The 19,639-nt window shown below is 48.6% G+C and overlaps 5 protein-coding genes across 12 annotated transcripts in view; 2 read left to right on the plus strand and 3 right to left on the minus strand.

Annotated features, from left to right (window-relative positions):
• Nucleotides 1-227: 227 nt before the first annotated feature.
• On the minus strand, nucleotides 228-2,005 carry LOC121453163 (probable UDP-sugar transporter protein SLC35A4). Its single transcript, XM_041659685.1, has one exon. The coding sequence runs from the start codon at nucleotides 2,003-2,005 to the stop codon at nucleotides 1,031-1,033; it is 975 nt and encodes a 324-aa protein (XP_041515619.1). The 3' UTR covers nucleotides 228-1,030.
• Nucleotides 2,006-2,383: 378 nt separating this feature from the next.
• Nucleotides 2,384-4,344, minus strand: LOC121453165 (SLC35A4 upstream open reading frame protein). The gene is made up of 3 exons (XM_041659689.1): nucleotides 4,223-4,344; nucleotides 3,224-3,322; nucleotides 2,384-2,581 (listed from the first exon to the last, which is right to left on the minus strand). Exons 1-3 carry the CDS (start codon nucleotides 4,235-4,237, stop codon nucleotides 2,384-2,386), a joined length of 312 nt encoding a protein of 103 aa, XP_041515623.1. The 5' UTR covers nucleotides 4,238-4,344.
• A 47-nt stretch (nucleotides 4,345-4,391) lies between these two features.
• On the plus strand, nucleotides 4,392-11,612 carry LOC121453162 (amyloid-beta A4 precursor protein-binding family B member 3). Its single transcript, XM_041659684.1, has 13 exons — nucleotides 4,392-4,831; nucleotides 5,114-5,277; nucleotides 5,364-5,440; nucleotides 6,136-6,196; nucleotides 6,369-6,515; nucleotides 6,633-6,760; nucleotides 7,006-7,011; nucleotides 7,152-7,266; nucleotides 7,357-7,441; nucleotides 7,839-7,922; nucleotides 8,187-8,302; nucleotides 8,435-8,626; nucleotides 10,937-11,612. The coding sequence occupies exons 1-13, from the start codon at nucleotides 4,783-4,785 to the stop codon at nucleotides 11,171-11,173; spliced, it is 1,461 nt and encodes a 486-aa protein (XP_041515618.1). The 5' UTR covers nucleotides 4,392-4,782; the 3' UTR covers nucleotides 11,174-11,612.
• A 149-nt stretch (nucleotides 11,613-11,761) lies between these two features.
• Nucleotides 11,762-15,851, plus strand: LOC121453164 (steroid receptor RNA activator 1-like). 2 transcript variants are annotated; one of them, XM_041659688.1, is made up of 5 exons: nucleotides 11,762-12,277; nucleotides 12,396-12,521; nucleotides 14,204-14,406; nucleotides 15,030-15,035; nucleotides 15,282-15,851. In XM_041659688.1, the coding sequence occupies exons 1-5, from the start codon at nucleotides 12,211-12,213 to the stop codon at nucleotides 15,345-15,347; spliced, it is 468 nt and encodes a 155-aa protein (XP_041515622.1). In that variant the 5' UTR covers nucleotides 11,762-12,210; the 3' UTR covers nucleotides 15,348-15,851. The 2 variants fall into 2 exon arrangements, with proteins under 2 accessions (XP_041515622.1, XP_041515621.1); XM_041659687.1 differs by having other exon boundaries at nucleotides 12,066-12,277; nucleotides 15,030-15,138.
• A 1,176-nt stretch (nucleotides 15,852-17,027) lies between these two features.
• The window catches only part of LOC121453161 (ankyrin repeat and KH domain-containing protein 1), a 114,338-nt gene continuing 111,726 nt past the window's right edge, over nucleotides 17,028-19,639 (minus strand). For all 7 annotated transcript variants that reach the window (XM_041659674.1, XM_041659678.1, XM_041659677.1 and 4 more), the window contains 2 exons: nucleotides 17,474-17,644; nucleotides 17,028-17,345 (listed from right to left, as the gene is read on the minus strand). In XM_041659674.1, coding sequence (XP_041515608.1) covers nucleotides 17,342-17,345; nucleotides 17,474-17,644 — 175 coding nt within the window. In that variant the 3' untranslated portion in view covers nucleotides 17,028-17,341. The remainder of the gene's footprint in view (nucleotides 17,346-17,473; nucleotides 17,645-19,639) is intronic.

The raw sequence follows: 19,639 nt of genomic DNA on the forward strand, positions 1-19,639 counted from the left end.
AACTACCCCTCTTCCACAGGTGAACAGCTTATCGTCACTTGAGGCAATTTCCTGTTAGCGTTTCTTGAAACTCTTGGGAACACTGGACTGCTTGGATTACGAATTGGCACATTTTAGCCCATTTCATTTACTGCAGGTTTTCAAGTGAGAACTTTTCCCTACAGAGAAGGTAACTGAGGCATAGGCTACCCTCAGGGAACTCACACCATAAAACGCAGAAAACAGAGAACAAGCACAACTGTGAGAGGCTGTAGGAAGAACCCTACACCCTCAACACTTTATTAAGACCTTATTGCTTAAGTAGTTAGACACTGATCAGCTATGAACGTTTTCTGTACCTGGTCCCTGGTTACTCTGCAGAGCCTTCCGTGGCTGTTGGGAGGTGGAATACCTCTAGGAGGGGGAACGAGTGGGAAAAACAGTACCTCCTAGGTGTCTTAGAGGTCAAGTGGGCTTCAGCGGGGCCCTTGAGTTAGCACAGGGGTCAGGAGTGTAGGTTTAAGCCAGGGCCCAGGGGCAACGTTTCCTGAGATGAACAAACCCCAGCCCCCTCTGACCTTTCCAGAATAATGGCTGGGAAAGAGGAGCAGCACTGTGGAGAGGGCAAACTAAGAATCCCTTATGTGGACACCATGCTGGGCCAGAGCAGCCAGCACCAAGCTTCAGGGCAGGGGTCTTCAGGAGTGACCACAGCAGGCAAGAAGAGCAAACTTAAGTAGCCATGTGCATGCAGGACGAGGCAGGGTTCCTCAAGGACAGGATGCCCGGGCTTGGGTTTGGAGCTCCCAGTTCTTTAGTATGAAGGAATATAGGGGTGTGGTTAGGCGCTTCCTTAACCAAGCCCACTCTTTATACCTCCTAGGGGTAACGCTCACCTCCCTGAACATCCAAAGGTCACAGCTACCTTAGTGTTTCTTACAAGGCACTTGTTACAGGGCTGCTGGGCAGGGTGTGGTGGTAAGATAGGAGGTGGTCTGGTGGTTGCATCTAATCTACACAGCCACAAGTGGGCGTGGGGGCGGCCAAGGCCTTAGGGGCTACTGTAGTACAAGCACACAGCCAGGCCAATGAGCAGCGTGGCCAGGAAGAAGATGGCTGTAAGCTGGAGCTGCAGCAGCACTGCTGAAAGGACAGCATTGACCACCAGGGAGCAGGACACGACGAAGAGGCGCGTGATGCTGCTGCCGTGCTTCATGACAGCAGACATGAGCAGTCCATTTACCGCCTGGTTCAGCACCACCAGCACTGCCCACCCAGAGAAACCCTCTAGGAAGCCCGGGCCGGGGCCACTGCCAGCATATAGCCCAAGGTTCAGGATCACCCCGAAAGTGTAGAGGAAGAGGTTCTGAAGAGCCAAGGGCAGCCGCTGTCGCTTCATGATCAGCTCTGTGTACACCGAGGACAAGCCGGAGATGAGGCAGTATAAGAGGAGGAGCAGAAGTCCCAGGGGAGTGATATGCAAGGGCATGGCATGGGATCCGGCTGCTGACGAAGGTCCAGGAAGGGTGCTCACGGGTTCCTGAAAGCCACCCGACGCATAGCAGGCTCCTGCAGCCATCAGCAGCAGCAGTGCCAACCCCTGCCGTGCAGAGAGGCGACGCCCAAGGCAGAGGCAGTACAACAGAGCTGTGCTTCCAATCTTGAGATTGCTCAGCACCTGGTAGGTGCTGGGGTCCATGTAACGCTGCAGATAGATCACCAGGTTGTTGTTGGCGCCATAGAGCAGGGCTGACAGGGCAAAAGGGGCAGCCTGGCGCCAGGGTGCTGTGCCCTGGGGCCATGTCTGCCAGCCCATCAGGAGGGAGAAGGCGCACAGCAGTAGTTTGGTCAGCTCAGTGAGCAACACAGCTGAGGAGGGCCGGAAGGGCACTCGGCCATCCACATGGCACAGGGCTAGGAATGGTGCATGGGCACCATACATGGCAGTGGACAGGAATAGCATCAGGGTCCAGCGAGCCCGTCTTGGACGGGCTAGGCCTGGCACACCCCCATCTTCTACACTCATGGCCTACACCAGACCCTGGGTGGCCTGTGTAGCTAGCAAGCGACAGAGGGACAGGGAGGCATCTGAAGGAAATCGAGTGCAGAATGGTGGTGCATCACCAGAGAGAATACTGAACGTCAGGGTCAGGTGCACGCTCCACAGTTAGGGCTTGAACCCATAGTTTTGGGGTTAGTCCCATGGAACTAGGGGGGGAAGGAGTGCAGGGTGCAGGCTGACCAAGCACTGTCCACTCTCCGCAGGAGGACAAACAAGGATGAAAGAGACAGGTCAGCTGGAGACAGCAAATGAACAATGGCAGGGGAAGCCAGACAGAGTGCCTGTGATAGAAAGGCCTCTACCTGCAGGCCCAACACGCCCATCCTGCCTTCCCCAAAGGGTCTAGTCGGGCCCCTTTCGTAGTGACCTAAAGTAGTTCTTCAGGGTCTTCTCCACGTTGGGTACAGCATATGACTGAGCTACATAGATGCCAGTGCAAGTCCCCACTGCGAAGCCCAATACTGCGGATGCCCTCAGTTTGGCCACCACATAGCCTGCCAGGAATCCCTTGAGGAACGGGGAGGACAAGAGCGAGCCATCCTGCAGGGAAAAACACAGAAGGAAATCAGGTGTGCTCTCCTCTTTAAGCTGGGCTTAGAGCATTCGACTGTTGCCCGTCTTCACTGCCGACAGCTACGCTCTTTTCTCCAAGGATATCTCAAAATTCTGGAGCCAGAAAAAGAATATCAGAGACCCAAGCACACAATACCAGACTCCGAGAGGGGTCTACCCAGAATGCCATTCACCTAGAATGCAAGAGAGGCTTCTGAGGAACCCGAGTCCTGCCTGTTCCTCCAGTTCCATTTCCCAGCATGGTCGCTGATGACACAAACTACCCTTCTCCTGCTTCATGTTCACCATGCTGCTCATCACCAAGGTTTGTCTGTGCTGTACCTGGAATGCCCCCACCCCAACCTCACCTATTGAACACCTATTTAAGATCTCAGCTTAAGTGCTATTTTTTCCCTCCCCTGCTGGTTTTGAGATAGGCTCTCTTGTGTGTAGCACTGGCTGGCCTACAATCCTCTACGTAGTCCAGGTTGGCCTTGAACTTGCCTGCACCACAATGCCCAGTTCCAGTTTTTTTTTCTCAGGGAGACTTTCATTGAGCCCTCAATGTCCATTCGCTAAACTAAAATTCTACGTGCTATTCAACATTCCCAAGAGCAACTGGGCCCTTACCTGGCTCACGCCACTGTGGACTTCATCCTCCACACGCTGCTGGAGGCGCTCCAGCTGGTTTTTGAGAAATGTCAGGTCCTTAAGCTTCGGCAGAGAATCCTAGGACAAGGGAGAGGCTGGCTCCAGCAGACTTGACCCAGTCCCATGCCCTGCTCAATTTTATCAGAAGCTAGGAACTAGGTGAGCTGTGGGAGGGATGATGGGAAGAACCAAATAAATCTCTTCCTACAACACCTTCCTGAGGCAGCAGTGATGAAGGAAGGCAGACACTGAAAAGCAAAACACTCCCGTGGGGGCCGGGTGGTGACAGATGGAACGTGCATGAGGAACTTATAATGACTTCCACAGAATCTCAGGGCAGAGGCACTTCTATTTAGCTTTAGGAAGGAAACACTATTGGCTGAAGTTCAAGCTTGCTGAAAATGGCCATTAGCCTGCTTTCGTTGCTGTGTCCCAGTACCTGACAGAGAAACTGGCAGGCTAGGAATAAATCTGTGGGTGATGCTGGGCTTCTGGACCAGCTGGGAATAAAATAACAGGTTGAAGCAGTTTCCCGTACAATTCGAGGCTAACCTGCTATCTGCTCAGGTCATTTCATACTGAATGAGAATACACGAATATGTGGCGAACATGTGTCAGCAGGAGGGTGGCTACAAGACTCGGTCTGGTGGCAAGTCCGTAGGAAGCAGGAAGCGTTTGAGTGAGGGCGGTGGTAAGGGTGGAATGGAAATGCTGTCTCTGTAAGGGAGACTTCAGGGGCGAGGAAACGGCCCGAATGAGCACTGCTACATAGTGAATATATTTGAATGTGTGCTCCGAATTAGGCACCGTGTCAGTCCCGGGAAGAGCAGCTTTTCGCCTAAAGCCCCCTACTGTTTAGGCAGTTGACAGGAACCCAGGGGAAAAACAAGAATTATCTCCGTCGTCTCTGCTCAAATCTATAAAGGTTAAGGAATTTGAAAACCACGCCGACCGAAGCACCCGTGGATTTCAACTCACCTTGTCATCCGCCATCTTCCCCGCCGAACTTGTTGCGCATGCGCAGCCCCGCCTCCGTGTGTCAGAGGTTACCTCCAACTCTACTGAGGGTAGAGGCACTTCCGGGGCATTTCGGTAAAAGGCGTGGCGTTTTTTCCCTATTACTCTAGGCTGTGCTCAGGCACGGCCACTGGATCCCTCCCGTCTGGTCCTGGGCCGTGTACGCGGGCGGGCAAAGGTCGGGACGTGATGATCTCATGCTCCACGCGATGATGTCATCCGCGCCCTGGTGCACACAGGACACGTTCTCGCCGGTCCTCCGCCGTCCGAGGAACTCCTAGTTGCCTACGGGTGCGGGGTTCATAGTGTCGGTGCACTTCGTAGGGCACACGCACCGAGACGCGCGAGGACTCGGCGACCCGGACGCCGCGGCGCCTGCAGCTCAGGCCCGCCTCTGCCCTTCCCCAAGGCCGGCCCAATCCCGCCCCGTTGGCCCGGCGGTCTCCGGCGCAGAGGCTGGGCTAGGGGGCCCTGCAGCTCCGGAGGTCGCCGTGGGCTAAGAGCGCAGGCTGTCATAGGCTATGTTGGGCAAGGATTATATGCTGGCCATCATTCTGGTCAACTGCGATGGTGCGCACCGAGGGTCCGGTTGGGAGGACCAAAAGCTGAGGGGATTATTAGGGGTAAAGGAAGGCTACCCGAAGCTTAAACATGGGGTGGAGGTGGGTGGCATCTCGGGAACGAGAACCAGGGGATAAGGAAACACTGATCCTTGCATGTGCTGTCTTTACGACTGGGGAGTTGACGTCTAAGTTTAGGGCTGTCTCCTCTGGGATGGAGCGAGGGTTATGACAGAATCGTTGGGAACTCACGAGTAATGTGGCCCCTTGATTTAACCCCTTGTTCCTATAGATGACTTGTGGGGGGACCAAAATCTGGAGGGGGAGACAGGATTACCCCCTGGCTGGAGAAAGATCCGTGATGCTGCAGGCACTTATTATTGGCATGTACCCAGCGGCAGCACTCAGTGGCAGCGCCCAACCTGGGAACTAGGAGGTGCAGAGGACCCAGGAACGGTAGGTGGAACGTGGGGGGGGGGGGGTGTCTGAGCTCATGTGTGCACCTAGGCCTGCTGCTACACTGACTAATCTCTATTCCATAGAGGACGGAGGGGATTTGGGAACTGCGACCCCCCAAGGGGAGATCCTTCTCCAGCCTGGACAGTTCATTGAACCGGAGGTAACAGGGGTGGCCCAGGCCAAATGAAAGCCTTGTGGTTATCGTGGCACTCAAAAGAATGAAGCTGGACCCACAGTTTCCTGTTTTTTTTTTTTTTGTTTGTTTTGTTTTTTTTTTTTTTTGAGACGGTCTCAGATTTCACTGTGTATGTAGCCATAACTGACCTGGAACTCACACAGTAGATACCGTGCCTGTCTTCACAATTTGCTTTTAAACTGTAGTTCTGGACTCTGGGGCTCTATTTGTGCTTGGCTTTTCCATGTTCTTGACGGTTGTGTATTTTGATTTTTGTCTGTTGCAAGTCCTTATCATTAGGTCTATGTTCTGTGTCCTCTGTCCTGACCCATCATGTTCTAGTGGACTCCATCCGTTCGCTTCAGTTTTTTGGGGGTGGGTGGGAGGATTCCTATTTTGTGTTCTACAGTCTCTTGTTCTAGTTTGAGGCTTTTGTCCACACTTTTAATTCATATCCGTATTTATTTTAGTTTATGCCTGTGTCTTGTGTACTGGGTTTCTTCAAATTTTGAACTGTACTTGGTTAACCATATTCTGGGGCCTGCTTTTTCTGGGTTTGCATTTGTGGTGCTATATTTTGGGTCTTGTCCCAGATTCTGTGCTGGATCAAGTAGGCTAGGTTTCACTATTGGCCCTAACGTAGGAATCCTAATCCTTTTACTGGCTGTCATCTGTTCCAGTAACTCTCTGACATGGTATGGTGAAGATTCCTATGTCCGGAGCCTGGAGCCAGGAGCTAAGGTAGTGATTGAAGCTGATGGCCAGTTTCAAGGGAAAGATCAGGGGTTGAATTATTCAATGAGTGGGTTGATTAAGTATAAAGAATAGGACGACCGGAGTTGATGTGGATGGGTCCTGTGTCACCCGTCATGCCACTCCACAGCTTGTCACTTCTTTTTCCCCATCTTGTCAGTGCTTTGCAGTCCGCTCTCTGGGCTGGGTAGAGGTGCCTGAGGAGGACCTGGCACCAGGGAAGAGTAGTATTGCTGTCAATAACTGTATCCAGCAGCTGGCCCAGACTCGCAACCGGAGCCAGCCCCATGATGGTGCCTGGGGTGAGGTGAGTTGTCTGATTTCTTCAGGGGTTCACCTTATGGCTCAGCGGAGGTAGGTTTTCCGTAAATTGCTTGTTTGCCATGTTAGCCACCTTCATCTGCCAACACTCTGTCCTTGGCAGGGCCAGAACATGTTGATGATCCTGAAGAAAGATGCCATGAGCCTGGTGAATCCCCTGGACCACAGTTTGATCCATTGTCAGCCTCTGGTTCACATCCGTGTCTGGGGTGTGGGCAGCTCCAAGGGCCGGTGAGGACTTCTGTGTTCCCCCGAGCAAGAATTGCATCACCCTTCCCCCTTGCAGGCTGCCATCCCCACTGATGCTGAACCCTTGGACACAGATCTCTGATGTGGACCCAGCATGACCTTCCCTGCCTGGTTCAGTCCTGGTTGGGGTGGGTGGGCCCATGGGCCCAGCACAGCAGGGACAGATGGGGGAGAGGCTGAGAGGCTGGGCTGATTTTATCCTGTGCTCCCACATGCTTCTGGAACAGTGACAGGTATGTGACAACTAGATACTCTGAGCCCTGTCCCTGGCTTCCCCATTCCAACTGTGCCATATCTTTAGCTTAACTTTAGAAGTTTCTTATAGGCACTTAGAAGCCCCTGGCCTAAATAGTCTTATCCCTGCCCTTGCTAGGGACTTTGCCTTTGTTGCGGGTGACAAAGACAGCTGTATGCTCAAGTGTCATGTGTTTCGCTGTGATGTGCCTGCAAAGGCCATTGCAAGTGCTCTACAGGGGCTCTGTGCACAGGTGAGGGCCAGTGGTGGCCAGGGAATATGGAGTTGGGTTAGGGTGGGCTTGGCTTTCTGTGTACCTCATGCTGGCTGTGCTGTATTTTAGATCTTGTCGGAGAGGGTAGGAGTCAGTGGAGAAGCTGCTTGCTGTTCCCCAGATCCTATTTCCCCTGAAGACTTACCAAGGCAAGGTATGGGGAAGGGCTCGCTGCATTGCAACATCAGGCTGCTTTAGTGAGAGATGGAGGTGGTACGGGGGTGGGGTTCCTGGTGAGTTGGCTTCTTCCTGGAGAGTCTAGATCCAAGAATCCAAAGCAGTGAATTGAAGGTGCATCTACAGGCTCTCCTTTACTAGCCTCAGCTCTAGCTTGAGTCCTGGCATATTCATTAGGGTGCGGAAGTGAGGCATGGGGAGGCATGGTGTAATCCTAGCACTTGGAAGGCAGAGATAGGAAGACTGTCACAAGTTCCAGGCCAGCCAGAGCTGGTTACATAGTAAAACTTACACATAGTGGTGTAGTCCACAGCAAGGGAAGGGGCAACTGAGTTTCTGTGCTAGATTGGTGCTTGATATGATATGTGTTTCAGTGGAGTTGCTGGATGCAGTGAGCCAGGCTGCTCAGAAATACGAGGCACTGTACATGGGGACCCTACCAGTCAACAAAGCCATGGGTAAGGACTAAGGGGACTGATGGCTCCGGTGTGTTAGGAAAGAGAGTATGGGTGAGTTGAGAGCTACATTGTATTGAGTCTTAGAGTTTTTGCATTACCTTATATAATTTGGGATATACCCATTCTTCCAACTCAGAATTCCAAGCTCAGCCCCAGCTCTTCTTTTCCCATCTTTCTGAATCCCAAGTTAATGAAAGGGTCCTAGAAACTCTCTGTACACCCTTTCTATCCAAGCCAGACAGCACAGTAGGCATGTCTCCTCAGGTATGGATGTGCTGAATGAGGCCATTGGTACCCTCACTGCCCGCGGGGACCAGAAAACCTGGGTTCCTGCTATGCTCAGTGTGTCTGACTCTCTGATGACTGCGCATTCCATTCAGGTACCGCGGGAGGGTGAAGTTCGGGGCTTTGGAGGGTAAGCAGGCATGTTGAGGTGGGGGTGTGTGTCTTTACTGGAAGTATTGGGTCTGGCAATTGCTTAACTATGTAGTGATTAGGCTTTGTGTGGGCAGGCAGAGGCTAGTGCAGAGGAAGAACCATTGTGGCAGTGCCCTGTGCGTCTTGTGACCTTTATTGGTGTTGGCCGTGATCCACACACCTTTGGCCTCATCGCTGACCTTGGTTGTCAGAGATTCCAGTGTGCAGCCTTCTGGTGCCAGCCTCATGCTGGGGGACTTTCTGAAGCTGTGCAAGCTGCCTGTATGGTGAGTTAGGGATGGAGTGGGAATAGGAGAGGTTTTCCTTGTAGCCACTCTGTATTATGGAATGGGTTCAAGATGGGCAGCTCCACTTAAATCACAACCCAGTGATCCCAGGGCCAAATTTGGTTCACAAGCATATCTGGCTCTTAATGCTGTTTTTGCTAAGTTTTGTGTTGGTTACCAACATTTAATAATCTAGGGCATTTTGTATAATAATTGCTATTTCTGATTTTTTTTTTTTGGTTTTTCAAGACAGGGTTTCTGTGTGTCGCTTTGTTGCCTGCCCTGGAACTAGCTCTTGTAGTCCAGGCTGGCCTTGAACTCACAGAGATCCTCCTGCCTCTGCCTCTTGAGTGCTGGGATTAAAGGCGTGTGCCACCACCATCTGGCTTATTTCTGATTTCTTAAAGTATGGGGAATACTAATACCATGTACACACATATACAAACACTCATGGACACACTTTCCTTAAAAGTTTCAGCATGCAAGTGAAGGTGTGCTATACAAAGTGGGCACCATTACTGATTTTTTTTTGTTTGTTTTTCGAGACAGGGTTTCTCTGTGGTTTTGGAGCCTGTCCTGGAACTAGCTCTTGTAGACCAGGCTGGTCTCGAACTCACAGAGATCCGCCTGCCTCTGCCTCCCGAGTGCTGGGATTAAAGGCGTGTGCCACCACCGCCCGGCACCATTACTGATTTAATATACTTCTTGGTGTATGTGGGTGTTTGAATGAAGGATGCTTAAGCTACATTAATTCAGTTCACTTGTTCATTCAACAAATGAGTATCTACAGGGTCCAACCAATGTAATTAATCCTAAAAAGTCATTGCTATAGAAGGCATATATAGCCTTTGCCATCACAGAATGAAGCAGAAACACATCAGAAGCAAGTTACATTACCGCATGATGGAGATGCTTCCTCACCTGTAGGGGGAAAAGAAAAGACACCCAAAGAAGTGTGCCAGGTGAAGAGACAGGGCAGATATACCAGAGAAACTCAGGAATGGACGTGAGAGACGTGTTTAGTGGGTTAGAGTCCCTGAGAAATGTGGTGTGCGTGGCCTGCAAGAGGATGCAGTGATAGCACAACAAGAATGACAGAGCAGATCGTGAAAACCTTAGATTAGTCTGGGCCACTGAAGACAGTAAAGTGAGATCTGCAGATTTTACCCACTTACGCTGCAGTGCAGGTACACAAGAGGAGGTAGGAAGGCTGAGTAATTAGTATCTGCTTGGAGTAATTTAAATAACTAAGAGTTTGATTGGGACAGTTATTTTGGGGATGGGTTGGGTTTGTAGACTTTCTCTTCACTAGAGGGTCTGTTTTGCCAGATACTGTTACAGAACACTGAGAGATGGAGGATAGTCTCTTGTGGTAGGTGTAGTTAAGAGTGCAAGCTTTGACCAGGTGGTGGTGGCACACAACTTTAATCCCAGCACTTGGGAGGCAGAGACAGGAGGATGTTTGTGAGTTCGAGGCCAGCCTGGTCTACAAGAGCTAGTTCCAGGACATCAACCAAAGCTACACAGAGAAACCTTATCTCGGGGGGAAAAAAAGGAGTGTAAACTTTGGCTAGATAGTTGGTATTGCATGCCTTTTTAATCCCAGCACTCAAGAGGCAAGAGGCAGGTGAATCTCTGAGTTTTGAGGCCAGCCTGGTCTACAGAGTGAGTTCCAGGATAGCCAAGGCTGCAGAGAAACCATGTCTCATAAAAAACAAGATCAACCAACCAAAAAAGCACAAAAAAATGCAAGCTTTGCAGCTTGACAGACTTACATTTGAATGCCAGATATAACATTTTCTGTTTGTGCGACCCTAGACCAGTGGTTCTCAATCTTCCTCATGCGACAGTCTTTTAATATAGTTCCTCATGTTGTGGTGACCCCCCCAACCATAAAGTGATTTTGTTGCTACTTCATAACTAATTTTGCTACTGCTATGAATCGTTATGTAAATATTATTTTAAATGTAAATAAAATCTGTTATGCAGGACATCTGGTATGTGATCCCCCACAGGTTGAGAACCACTGCCTTAGACAAGTCATTTATCTCTGAACCTTGGTATCTTCATTTGCAAGATGAGTAAAGCAACACCTCATGAATAACTTAGGTTAAATTAAATTATCACACAAAGCACGTAACATAGTGTCTAGCTTTCCTTAAGTACTCAGTAAATGTTGAGCTTTATGTTTTTGTTTTTGAGCTACATGGGAATGCTGGACAGAATTCTTGGCCAGTTACCTGCCTTACAAAAGCTTTCAGGTGTCCAAGGGCAGAAAACTGGATGTTCACATACTCCCCTTCTTCCTAGGTTCAATACCAGAAGTGTCTGGTGGCCTCAGCAGCTCGGGGTAAGGCCTGGAGTGTCCAGGCCCGTGCCCGCCTTCGGCTCAAGCGGACCAGCTCCATGGACTCCCCTGGTGGCCCCTTGCCTCCCCCACTACTCAAAGGAGGGGTTGGTGGTGCTGGGGCAGCTCCTCGAAAGCGGGGCGTCTTCTCATTTCTTGATGCCTTCAGGCTAAAACCTTCTCTTCTCCATATGTCCTAAACTGATCTTAGAGGGTTGGGGAAGGAGGCTTTACACTCCTCCAGTTCCCAGGGTTCTGTAGCCTCTCACCTTCCTGCCTATCCCCGATCCTTGCCTACCCTCTATTTATTACCAAGTTTCTTGTTAATATGGATGACTGAGAGGCCCTGCACTATAACTTAGGCCCCTGGCACCCTTTTCCTTGGGTCCTTTTGTTCCTTGCCCCTGTCCAACCCTGGACAATTGGCTCTACCTCAGCAACTTTATAGCAGAATCAGCGCAAATAAAAATCCCTCAGTGACCTCACTAGTTGTGAGTATATTAGACGTGGGATAAGGTTGGGGACCATCAGCTTGTGTGAGGTGGGTATGTATGCTTGGTGTTGTTGACTGCCTTTAGTCACACGGGGCATGGTGCATATTGGAAATGTGACTGCATTCATTCAGCAAACAATTTACGAGATTTTCTGTGCCAGATATTAAGGTAGGCCTATTAGGATTCCTTCTGAGACTTTCTGAGGTGAAACAACCAAATAGGTAAGCAGAAGATACCAGGAACTACCAGAGGGTTGTGGGAGCTCAGCTGAGACTTGTCCAAGGCATTTCAGAAGACTTCTGAAGAGTCGACATATTTGTGTATTGAAGAAGTTCTTCTTAGTGAGCCTAGAGAAAATAAAAATTGTGCAGGCAGTCTATTGATAAGCGAGCTTCCAGAGGTTGATGTGATTAGATCCAGCAGGTACTTCTGGTGAATTTGCGCCTGAGAGCAAACTAGGAGATGTTAGAAAAACCTACCTGTTTGGTGCTCCTTGACAAAGTCTCCATCCAGATCATCTTTTTTTGTTTGGTTTTTCGAGACAGCGTTTCTCTGTAGCTTTGGAGCCTGTCCTGGAACTAGCTCTTGTAGTAAACTAGCTCTTGTAGACCAGGCCAGCCTGCCTCTGCCACCGCCTGGCTCAGCCAGTTGTCTTTTAAGGAATTGGTGCCTGCTCTCTAGGCAGCCCCTCAAATACCACCAGGCAACTAGCTGGACTGAGTGAGTAAGCTACCGCCCCGGAAATGACGCGCTGCCCCGCTGGCACTGGCGGCGCGGAAGTAGCGATGGCGGAGCTTTACGTGAAGCCGGGTGAGCAAGCTGGGTGGGCTGGCTGTGGGTACTCGGCCCGAACTCTGACTCCCCCTGACCCCAAAGTAACCTCCGTTGGGTGCCCGGTCACCTTTCACACACTTCCTTGCCTTCGCAGGCAACAAGGAACGCGGCTGGAACGACCCTCCGCAGTTCTCTTATGGGCTGCAGACTCAGACTGGTGGACCCAAACGCACGCCCCTTACTAAGAGGGTCGCGGCCCCGCAGGATGGATCCCCTAGAGGTGTGTAAGGGCCGTGGGCGGAATCCTGTACGGAAAGATGGTGTCCGTGATAAACCTGTCCCATCGACCTGTTTCCTCTCCCAAGGGAGAGGAGTGGGCTTGGGAGCCAGTAAGAGGCTCAGCGCAGGCGCTTTTCGAGCCTGTTTTTTCTGCTGCCCTGGTCAGTAAATGGTATGTTGGACAAAAGGACTACGCTCACTCAGACTGTTTTCAGATATTCCTTGCCCAGATCTCTTCCCACGATCCTACTATGATCTTTGTGTTATAAACTTCTCAGACTTTGTATTACTTACTTATTTGCTTAATTAGTATTTACTGAGTACTTGTCAAGCTAGAGCCAGGAACAGTTTGAGTGCAAACTAAAACATAGTGAACAAGCTAAAAGGTCTTGGTGGGGACTCTGCAGAGAAGCACGTTTCCAGGTAACCTGTCCTGGGGGCTATTTAAGTAAACACGGAAATGTGACTAAAAGGTGCAAAAGTATTTCAAGCACAATAAACAGGTAAGTGCAAACTCTCTGAGAGGAGAACAACTTTGCCAGGTTCAGAAACTGAAGTAGAGTGCTTCAAAAAAGATTTTTTTTTTTTTAAAATGGAGTGTTGCAAGATAGGTTTGCAGGTGGTGGTATGCTATATTTGATAAGAAAAAGAAATTTAAGGGGTTTTGAAAGCAAACAGTAAAGTCCATCTGTACGTTCATCATGGGATGACAGAGTAAAGGCCAAGAAGTGATCATAATGGAGAAAAGAAATAGGCATAGGAGGGAAGCCTAAAGAAGGGCTGGACTACAAAGTACGAGTGGAGAGATGCCCTCCACTTACTCCAACAGGAGCAAGGACTTTTTGCGGAAGGAAGGTGGCCCCAACGGGTAGATTAAAAGGACCAGTGGAGAGTTCCTGAACTGGGCATGGTGGTGTATGTCTCTGGTCTCAGTATTCAGAAAGCCTAGGCAAGAGGAGTGCCACAAGTTTGATGCCCGCCTGTGCTAGAGTGTAACCCTGTCTCAAACAGCAAAAAAAAAAAAAAAAAAAAAAAAAAAAAATCCCACTTGATGGCTTTATCAGTGAAATAAGGCATGGCCAGAAATAGGAAAAGGAAGTATTTACAGAAAGTGAAGTTTACAGATGTGAAAATGCTTATTTTTTTTGGTTTCTTGAGACAGGGTTTCCCAGTAGCTATGGAGCCAGTCCTGGAGCTGTCTCTGTAAACCAAACTAGCCTCAAACTCAGAGATCTGCCTTCCTCTGCATTCTGAATGCTGGAATTAAAAGTTTGTGCCACCACTACCCTGCGAAAATGTTTTACTTTTTTTTTTTATTGAGCTATACATTTTTCTCTACTCCCCTCCCGTCCTTCCCTTTCCCCTTCAAAAATGTTTATTTTTGAAGAGTAGAGAAATGCAGTTTTCTTTACCCTTTAAAAATCTGTCAGTGAAAAGTGTTCGATTATATGGGGGACTGGAGAAATGTCTCAGTGGTTAAGAGTACTTGCTGTCTAGAGGATTTGAGCTTGGTTCCCAACATGCTTTGGTTTAATCAATAAAATTGGGCAGTAAGAGGTAAGAGATGAAGAACTGTGTTCAGATTTCATAGTTGATTAAACATTGTGAACAAAGAGAAATGGGAATAAAATGATCATTGGAGGGTACTAAGCCTTGTTGCTTGATCCAGTTTGAACATTTCAGCCCCAACTTCAGAAACATCTGGACCACCTCCAGTGGGTCATCCACCTCCTTCAAGTAAGGCTTCAAGGCCTCCACCTATGGGGACTTGTCCTGCTACTGGTGTGGAACCCCCAACTTCCCCAGTCACTGAGTCTGAGGTTCCACTGGAAGATGTACTGCGACCTCTGGAACAGGTGTTGGAGGACTGCCGTGGCTACACAAAGGTAGGCCCTGGTACTTCCAGGAGTGGAAAGGACTTCTATCCAATGAAGTATGGTTCTTAAAAACAGCACTTCTGATGGGACCTTAAGGAATCTCTCAAAATTTTCCAGGGAAATGGACATCGATGTCAGAGGGATTCTCAGGACTTTTGAAGGACCATCTAGCAACAGAGGCTTTATGGGAATGAGTTGTATTTAACTCCTATTAGTGTTAATAAACCTATTTATTTTTGTAACTTGAGGCCATTCATAATGTACTCGGTTGTTTTTGTGCTGTCTGGGAGAGAAAGAGAAGCTTTGTATGAAGGTTTCTTCAGCCCTCTAGAGATAAAGGATTGAAGAAAGGGGATGCAGCGTGGTAGTACCACCTTTGGCCATGTTTTCCTTATTTGAACAGTAACCTTAAGATGAGTCTCTAAGGGGCTGAGGAGGCACTGAAAAGTTAAAATTCTTGTCATGTTTGTCTTTTGTCTTTGGAGGAGATCCATAGGTTTCATTTTATTTTTAGTGGGGGACTTCTATCCTTTGGGTAAAGGAATATGAACTCTAAAATGACCAAGAGTCAAACTCCTGAGCCAGAGAATTCACATAATGGCAGCACTGAGTTGGATCGGTTTCTGTCTCAGAAACAGGTGCATGACGATATCAGCCGACGCTTGGCACTGCTTCAGGAACAGTGGGCTGGAGGGAAGTTGTCAATACCTGTAAAGAAGAGGATGGTACTACTAGTGCAAGGTATGGGTGGGGTCATTTATCCTCCCATTGATGGCTGAACTGACAGGTGAAAAGGTTTTTACTTATTGGGAGGGAAGGAATGGAAAACATGAATATTACTTCCAAGTGCCAATATTACTTGCTCAAGCCCTGTCTCTCCTCAGAACTTTTACACCACCAGTGGGATGCAGCAGATGACATTCACCGCTCACTCATGGTTGACCATGTGACTGAGGTCAGTCAGTGGATGGTGGGAGTTAAAAGGTTAATTGCAGAAAAGAGGAGTCTGTCTTCAGAGGAGGCCAAAGAAGAGACATCTACAATGGCACCTGAGAACCAGACAGTACCAGGCTTCCAACAGTCTTCATAATCCTGGGGCCTCCCCAGACTCACTCAAATGATCTATGCCTCGGTGTGGAAGGCCTCTTCTCGCTTGGGTCCCATTACCACCAGGGAGACAATTGTGTTGGGCCTGACCAAAGATCCTACCTGGGCCACTTGCAAGATAACTTGTTACTCATAATATGTATATTTCAATAAAAATCTCAATGGTGGGAAGTGGGTAGGAAAGGTGAGCCATTCTGATGCCAGACTGGTTCTTTCTGGTGTCAGTTTCCCTGCTCCATGAATACTATTCCTTGTTCCATTCATCAAGAAGGGCCTTGCCGGGCATAGCCATATTGCTACCTGCTTTTCTCAAAATTAGACTGAAAAGCACATTTTTTTGTAACATAGCACAGTGTTGTTGGCTATTTTCATTTCAGCCTAAGAATAGACTCAAATAGCTAGAAACTTTCTGGTCAGTAGAGACCATGCCCTTTGCTGTATTCTTGGTGTATTGTTTTTACAATCAGTGATTGGGGTTGTTTCTGCTGTTTAAACTGAAGGAGAAAAAGACCAGATGCCTGCATTTCTTTTGGGTGTAGTAGCACACACTTATGGTCCTAATATTTGAGACTAGAGGCAGGAAGAGGAGTTCAAGGTTACCCTGCACTTATGTATTGAGTTTGAATCCACTTTAAGCTGTGTTGAGATTCTGTTTCAACAACAAAGATTAGATTACTGATATCTGAGGTCAAGATTATCTGGTTTACTAAACAGAGGCAAACAAAGGTTTACTAAATGAGGCAAACAAGGTGTTGCCTCATTTTTGTTTCAGTGTAAGCCCTAGTCCTTTTTGTTTTTGTTGAGACAGGGTTTCTCTGTGTAGCCACCAATAACCTGGAACTTGTTCTGTAAACCAGGCTGGCCTTGAACTCAGAGTTCTGTCTGCCTCTAAAATGCTGGGATTAAAGGTGTGTGCCACCATCACCAGGCTAGTCTTTTAGATTTATTTATGTATATGAGTGCTCTGTCCACATATATGCCTTCACACACAGAAGAGGGCATCAAATCCCATTATAGAAAGTTGTGAGATATTTTTGGTTGTTGGGACTTGAACTCAGGAGCAACCAGTGCTCTTAACTGCTGAGCTATTTCTCCAGCACCCTTCTCCCAATCTTTTCTAACACTTTTTTTTTTAAAAAAAGAAATAGCTGGGACCAGAAATGTACTGGTGATTATGCTGAGAAGAAAGATGCAAGGTTTCCAGAATTGAACTGATTGGTACTTAAGAGATAGGAAGCAGAAGAAAAGGCAGGGGAGAAACTGAGGTGGGTGTTAGCTGAAACAGCATCTCTTCTAGGAGTGCACATTACAAATGGATGGGGGTTGGGGGCCCTCACTTCCTGGAAAGGCTCAGCTGTTGTGCTTTATGACCTAGCAACTCTAGCAGTTTTCTCTCACAGCCTGCCTCAAGCCCTAAATGCTGCAAGAAGGGGGCCATTGAGAGCTGGGAACAGACTTGGGCCTGCTGGGTCTCTCAGCTGTATAGCTGAGAGTTCAGCACTGAGAACACTGGAGCCATGGCATTTCGTTGAATGTTTACTAAGCAGCCAGAAGGTGACATATTCTGTTCCCCAGTGCCAGCTCTGAGGGCCAGGGTTTGGGAGGAATATGTATAAACCAGAGAAAGTTGAGGCCTTGGCAAGTGTCCACTACTATCCCTGGTCCAGCTGCCTCAGAACTAAAGGAAACCCAGAATCAACAAGTCTCTCTTCCAGACTAGATGAGGCCAGCTGCCCTTGAATACCCTAGCAGAGGTGGCGGCAACAGTGGCATGAGAGATCCGTAACTCCACACAGGTCATCTTGCACTGGATTACATGTCCATTTCAAATTGTTCGTCATCTAGGGAGAGAAGTCAAGAGAACAGTTACTCACTTAAGTGTTTGTAAGCCCAGTTAGCACAGGAACCCCTCTTGGAATTGAGCCCCAACTCTACTTTACAAAGGCATTTAATTGCTAGTCCTACTTACCGGTTGTCTCTTCCTCTGTCTGCTTCTGTTCCTTCAGCAGCTCCAGCCTGGAGGGTGGGACTGGGGGAATTGTGACCCCGGGAATCTGAGGGAGGCAGTAGGGAGGTGTCCGGGCAATGGGAGAATTCTTGCACTCCAGCAGGAACTTTCGGTCGTAGATGATCCTGGTGCCTGTGAAGGAATAAGAGCTGAAGTTAAGAACCAGGATCTTGAACACGTTACTGCCCAACTAGGATTCAGCTGGCAGGTCACACCACAAAAGACATGCCCAACCAAGTTCAGTCTAAGCAACATCAAGGCAAGTTGGGACATCTAGCTAGTCTGTAGGTACTCTGGGCTACGACAGTGGCGGTAGTCTTGAGAGGGAACACCACACTTGAAAACTCAGGTACTTTAGCTTGTTAGTCTACAGTTCATAGATCTTGTTGCTTTGGTATATATAGTGGGGCCAAACTGCCCAACCTTTCACCAAAAAGGTCTGAAACATTAAGAATTTCATCCAGCATAGCCTCCTGGGTTCTCACTTCTTGCAAAGGAGAGTTGCATTCCTTGGAAAACATGCCCCCTCACCCCCTAAGTCCCTTAGGGCTAGCCTCACCCATGAGAAAATGGCCAACAGTGTCCTGGAAGAGCCCTGCCCTATTCTTGCGGCTCCCTTCTGTTTCCACATGGCAGAAACCCGTTTGCCAGTGCAGCAGCTCATGACCCAGGGCTGCATTCACTACATAATACTCGCTTTCTGTTGTGGTCACCTTCTATTGCAGTGGTTCTCAACCTATTACTGGTCACAACCCCCTCACAGGGGTTGCCTAAGACCACCAGAAACTGCAGATGTTTACATTATGATTCATAACCGTACCAAAATTATAATTATTAAGTAGCAATAAAAACAATTGTATGGCTGGGGAATCACCACAACATGAACTGTTATAAGCAGTTTAAAAAGCACTGCCTTTATTTATTTTTTTGGTAAACTATTTTCTCCTTCTACGTTATACCTTGGAGAACCCTGCAGAAGCAATTCCAAGGTCCACCCCACTCCACCCCCGACACTGCCCCACAGAGCACAAACCCCTGCCCTGCCCACTGACCTCCCGGGGTGGTGGCACATAGTGTACCTCCCGGCGTGGTGCTGTAGCTATCTGAGAGCCGGTCTCGACACCCTGGAATAGGGCAACTTCTAGAGGCAGACATAACGAGCAGCAGGAAGGCAACAGCGGGTGCCTTGAAAGCACGGGAAAACAGGTCTGAAGTGTAGGCAGTCTCAGCTGACCACGTGTGGCAGCAGGCAACACCACTAGGATACGTCACACCTGGGGTGGGCCATTGGCCAGTCACTCAGCCTGAGGGTTCCGCCCACTTGCCTAGGAGCTCTCAGGATCTGCTCTGACTTGAGAGTTTATTTGCTAATTATTCCTGGATGTCGGGAGGTACGGTTGTACCCATTTCTTCCAACAGTTTCAGACAGTAATGTACTTATTAATCAAGCTTTTTGATGGAAACATGCCCACAGATCTTGAGTGACTAGAGTTTGGATCCTTCAGCCCAGCTTTGTAGTGCCTTGTAGCATAACAGGAAATCATAGGCTTTTTGAATGTGACACCAGGTCTACTCAAAGTTCAGCAAACTAGGGGATGGGAACAGGGAAAGCTGTAGCCAACACATCATGAGTGCAGAGGTCAGCCCTTTGGACATAGCTAACTATGGACTTGGTGAGGAAGGCTTAGCCTGTTAGCTCTCTGGAAAGGAACAAAGATAGGTTTGACAGAGTGGACAGTATTGTTTTTATTATTATTATTATTTAAGACAGGATCTCACTGGCCTGACAGGATCTAGCTGGCCTGCAGTTGGTACATAGATCAGGCTGGCTTTTGATTTAAAGATCTACCTGCCGTTACCTCTGACCGTTGCTTAAAGGCATGCACCACCAAGCCTGGCTGAGCTTGATATGACAGACAATTCCTGTTAATGCAGAAGCTGCAGGTTTTCAAAATCACATTCCAGGTAGCAGGTGTATATATATTTTATTGTTCCCCAAAAGGTATTGGAGTCTCTTACAAAGTGGTACATGCCTCAGCAGACTGGGTAACTGTCTCGACAATTTCAACTTTTAAACAAAGTGAGAAAATAGCCTAATGGTTAAGAGTAGGGGCATGGAGTAGAGAG

This window comes from Microtus oregoni, unplaced genomic scaffold (genome assembly GCF_018167655.1).
Source record: "Microtus oregoni isolate MIOR12 unplaced genomic scaffold, Mior012 000011F_ref0000422, whole genome shotgun sequence".
Taxonomy (NCBI): Eukaryota; Metazoa; Chordata; class Mammalia; order Rodentia; family Cricetidae; genus Microtus; species Microtus oregoni.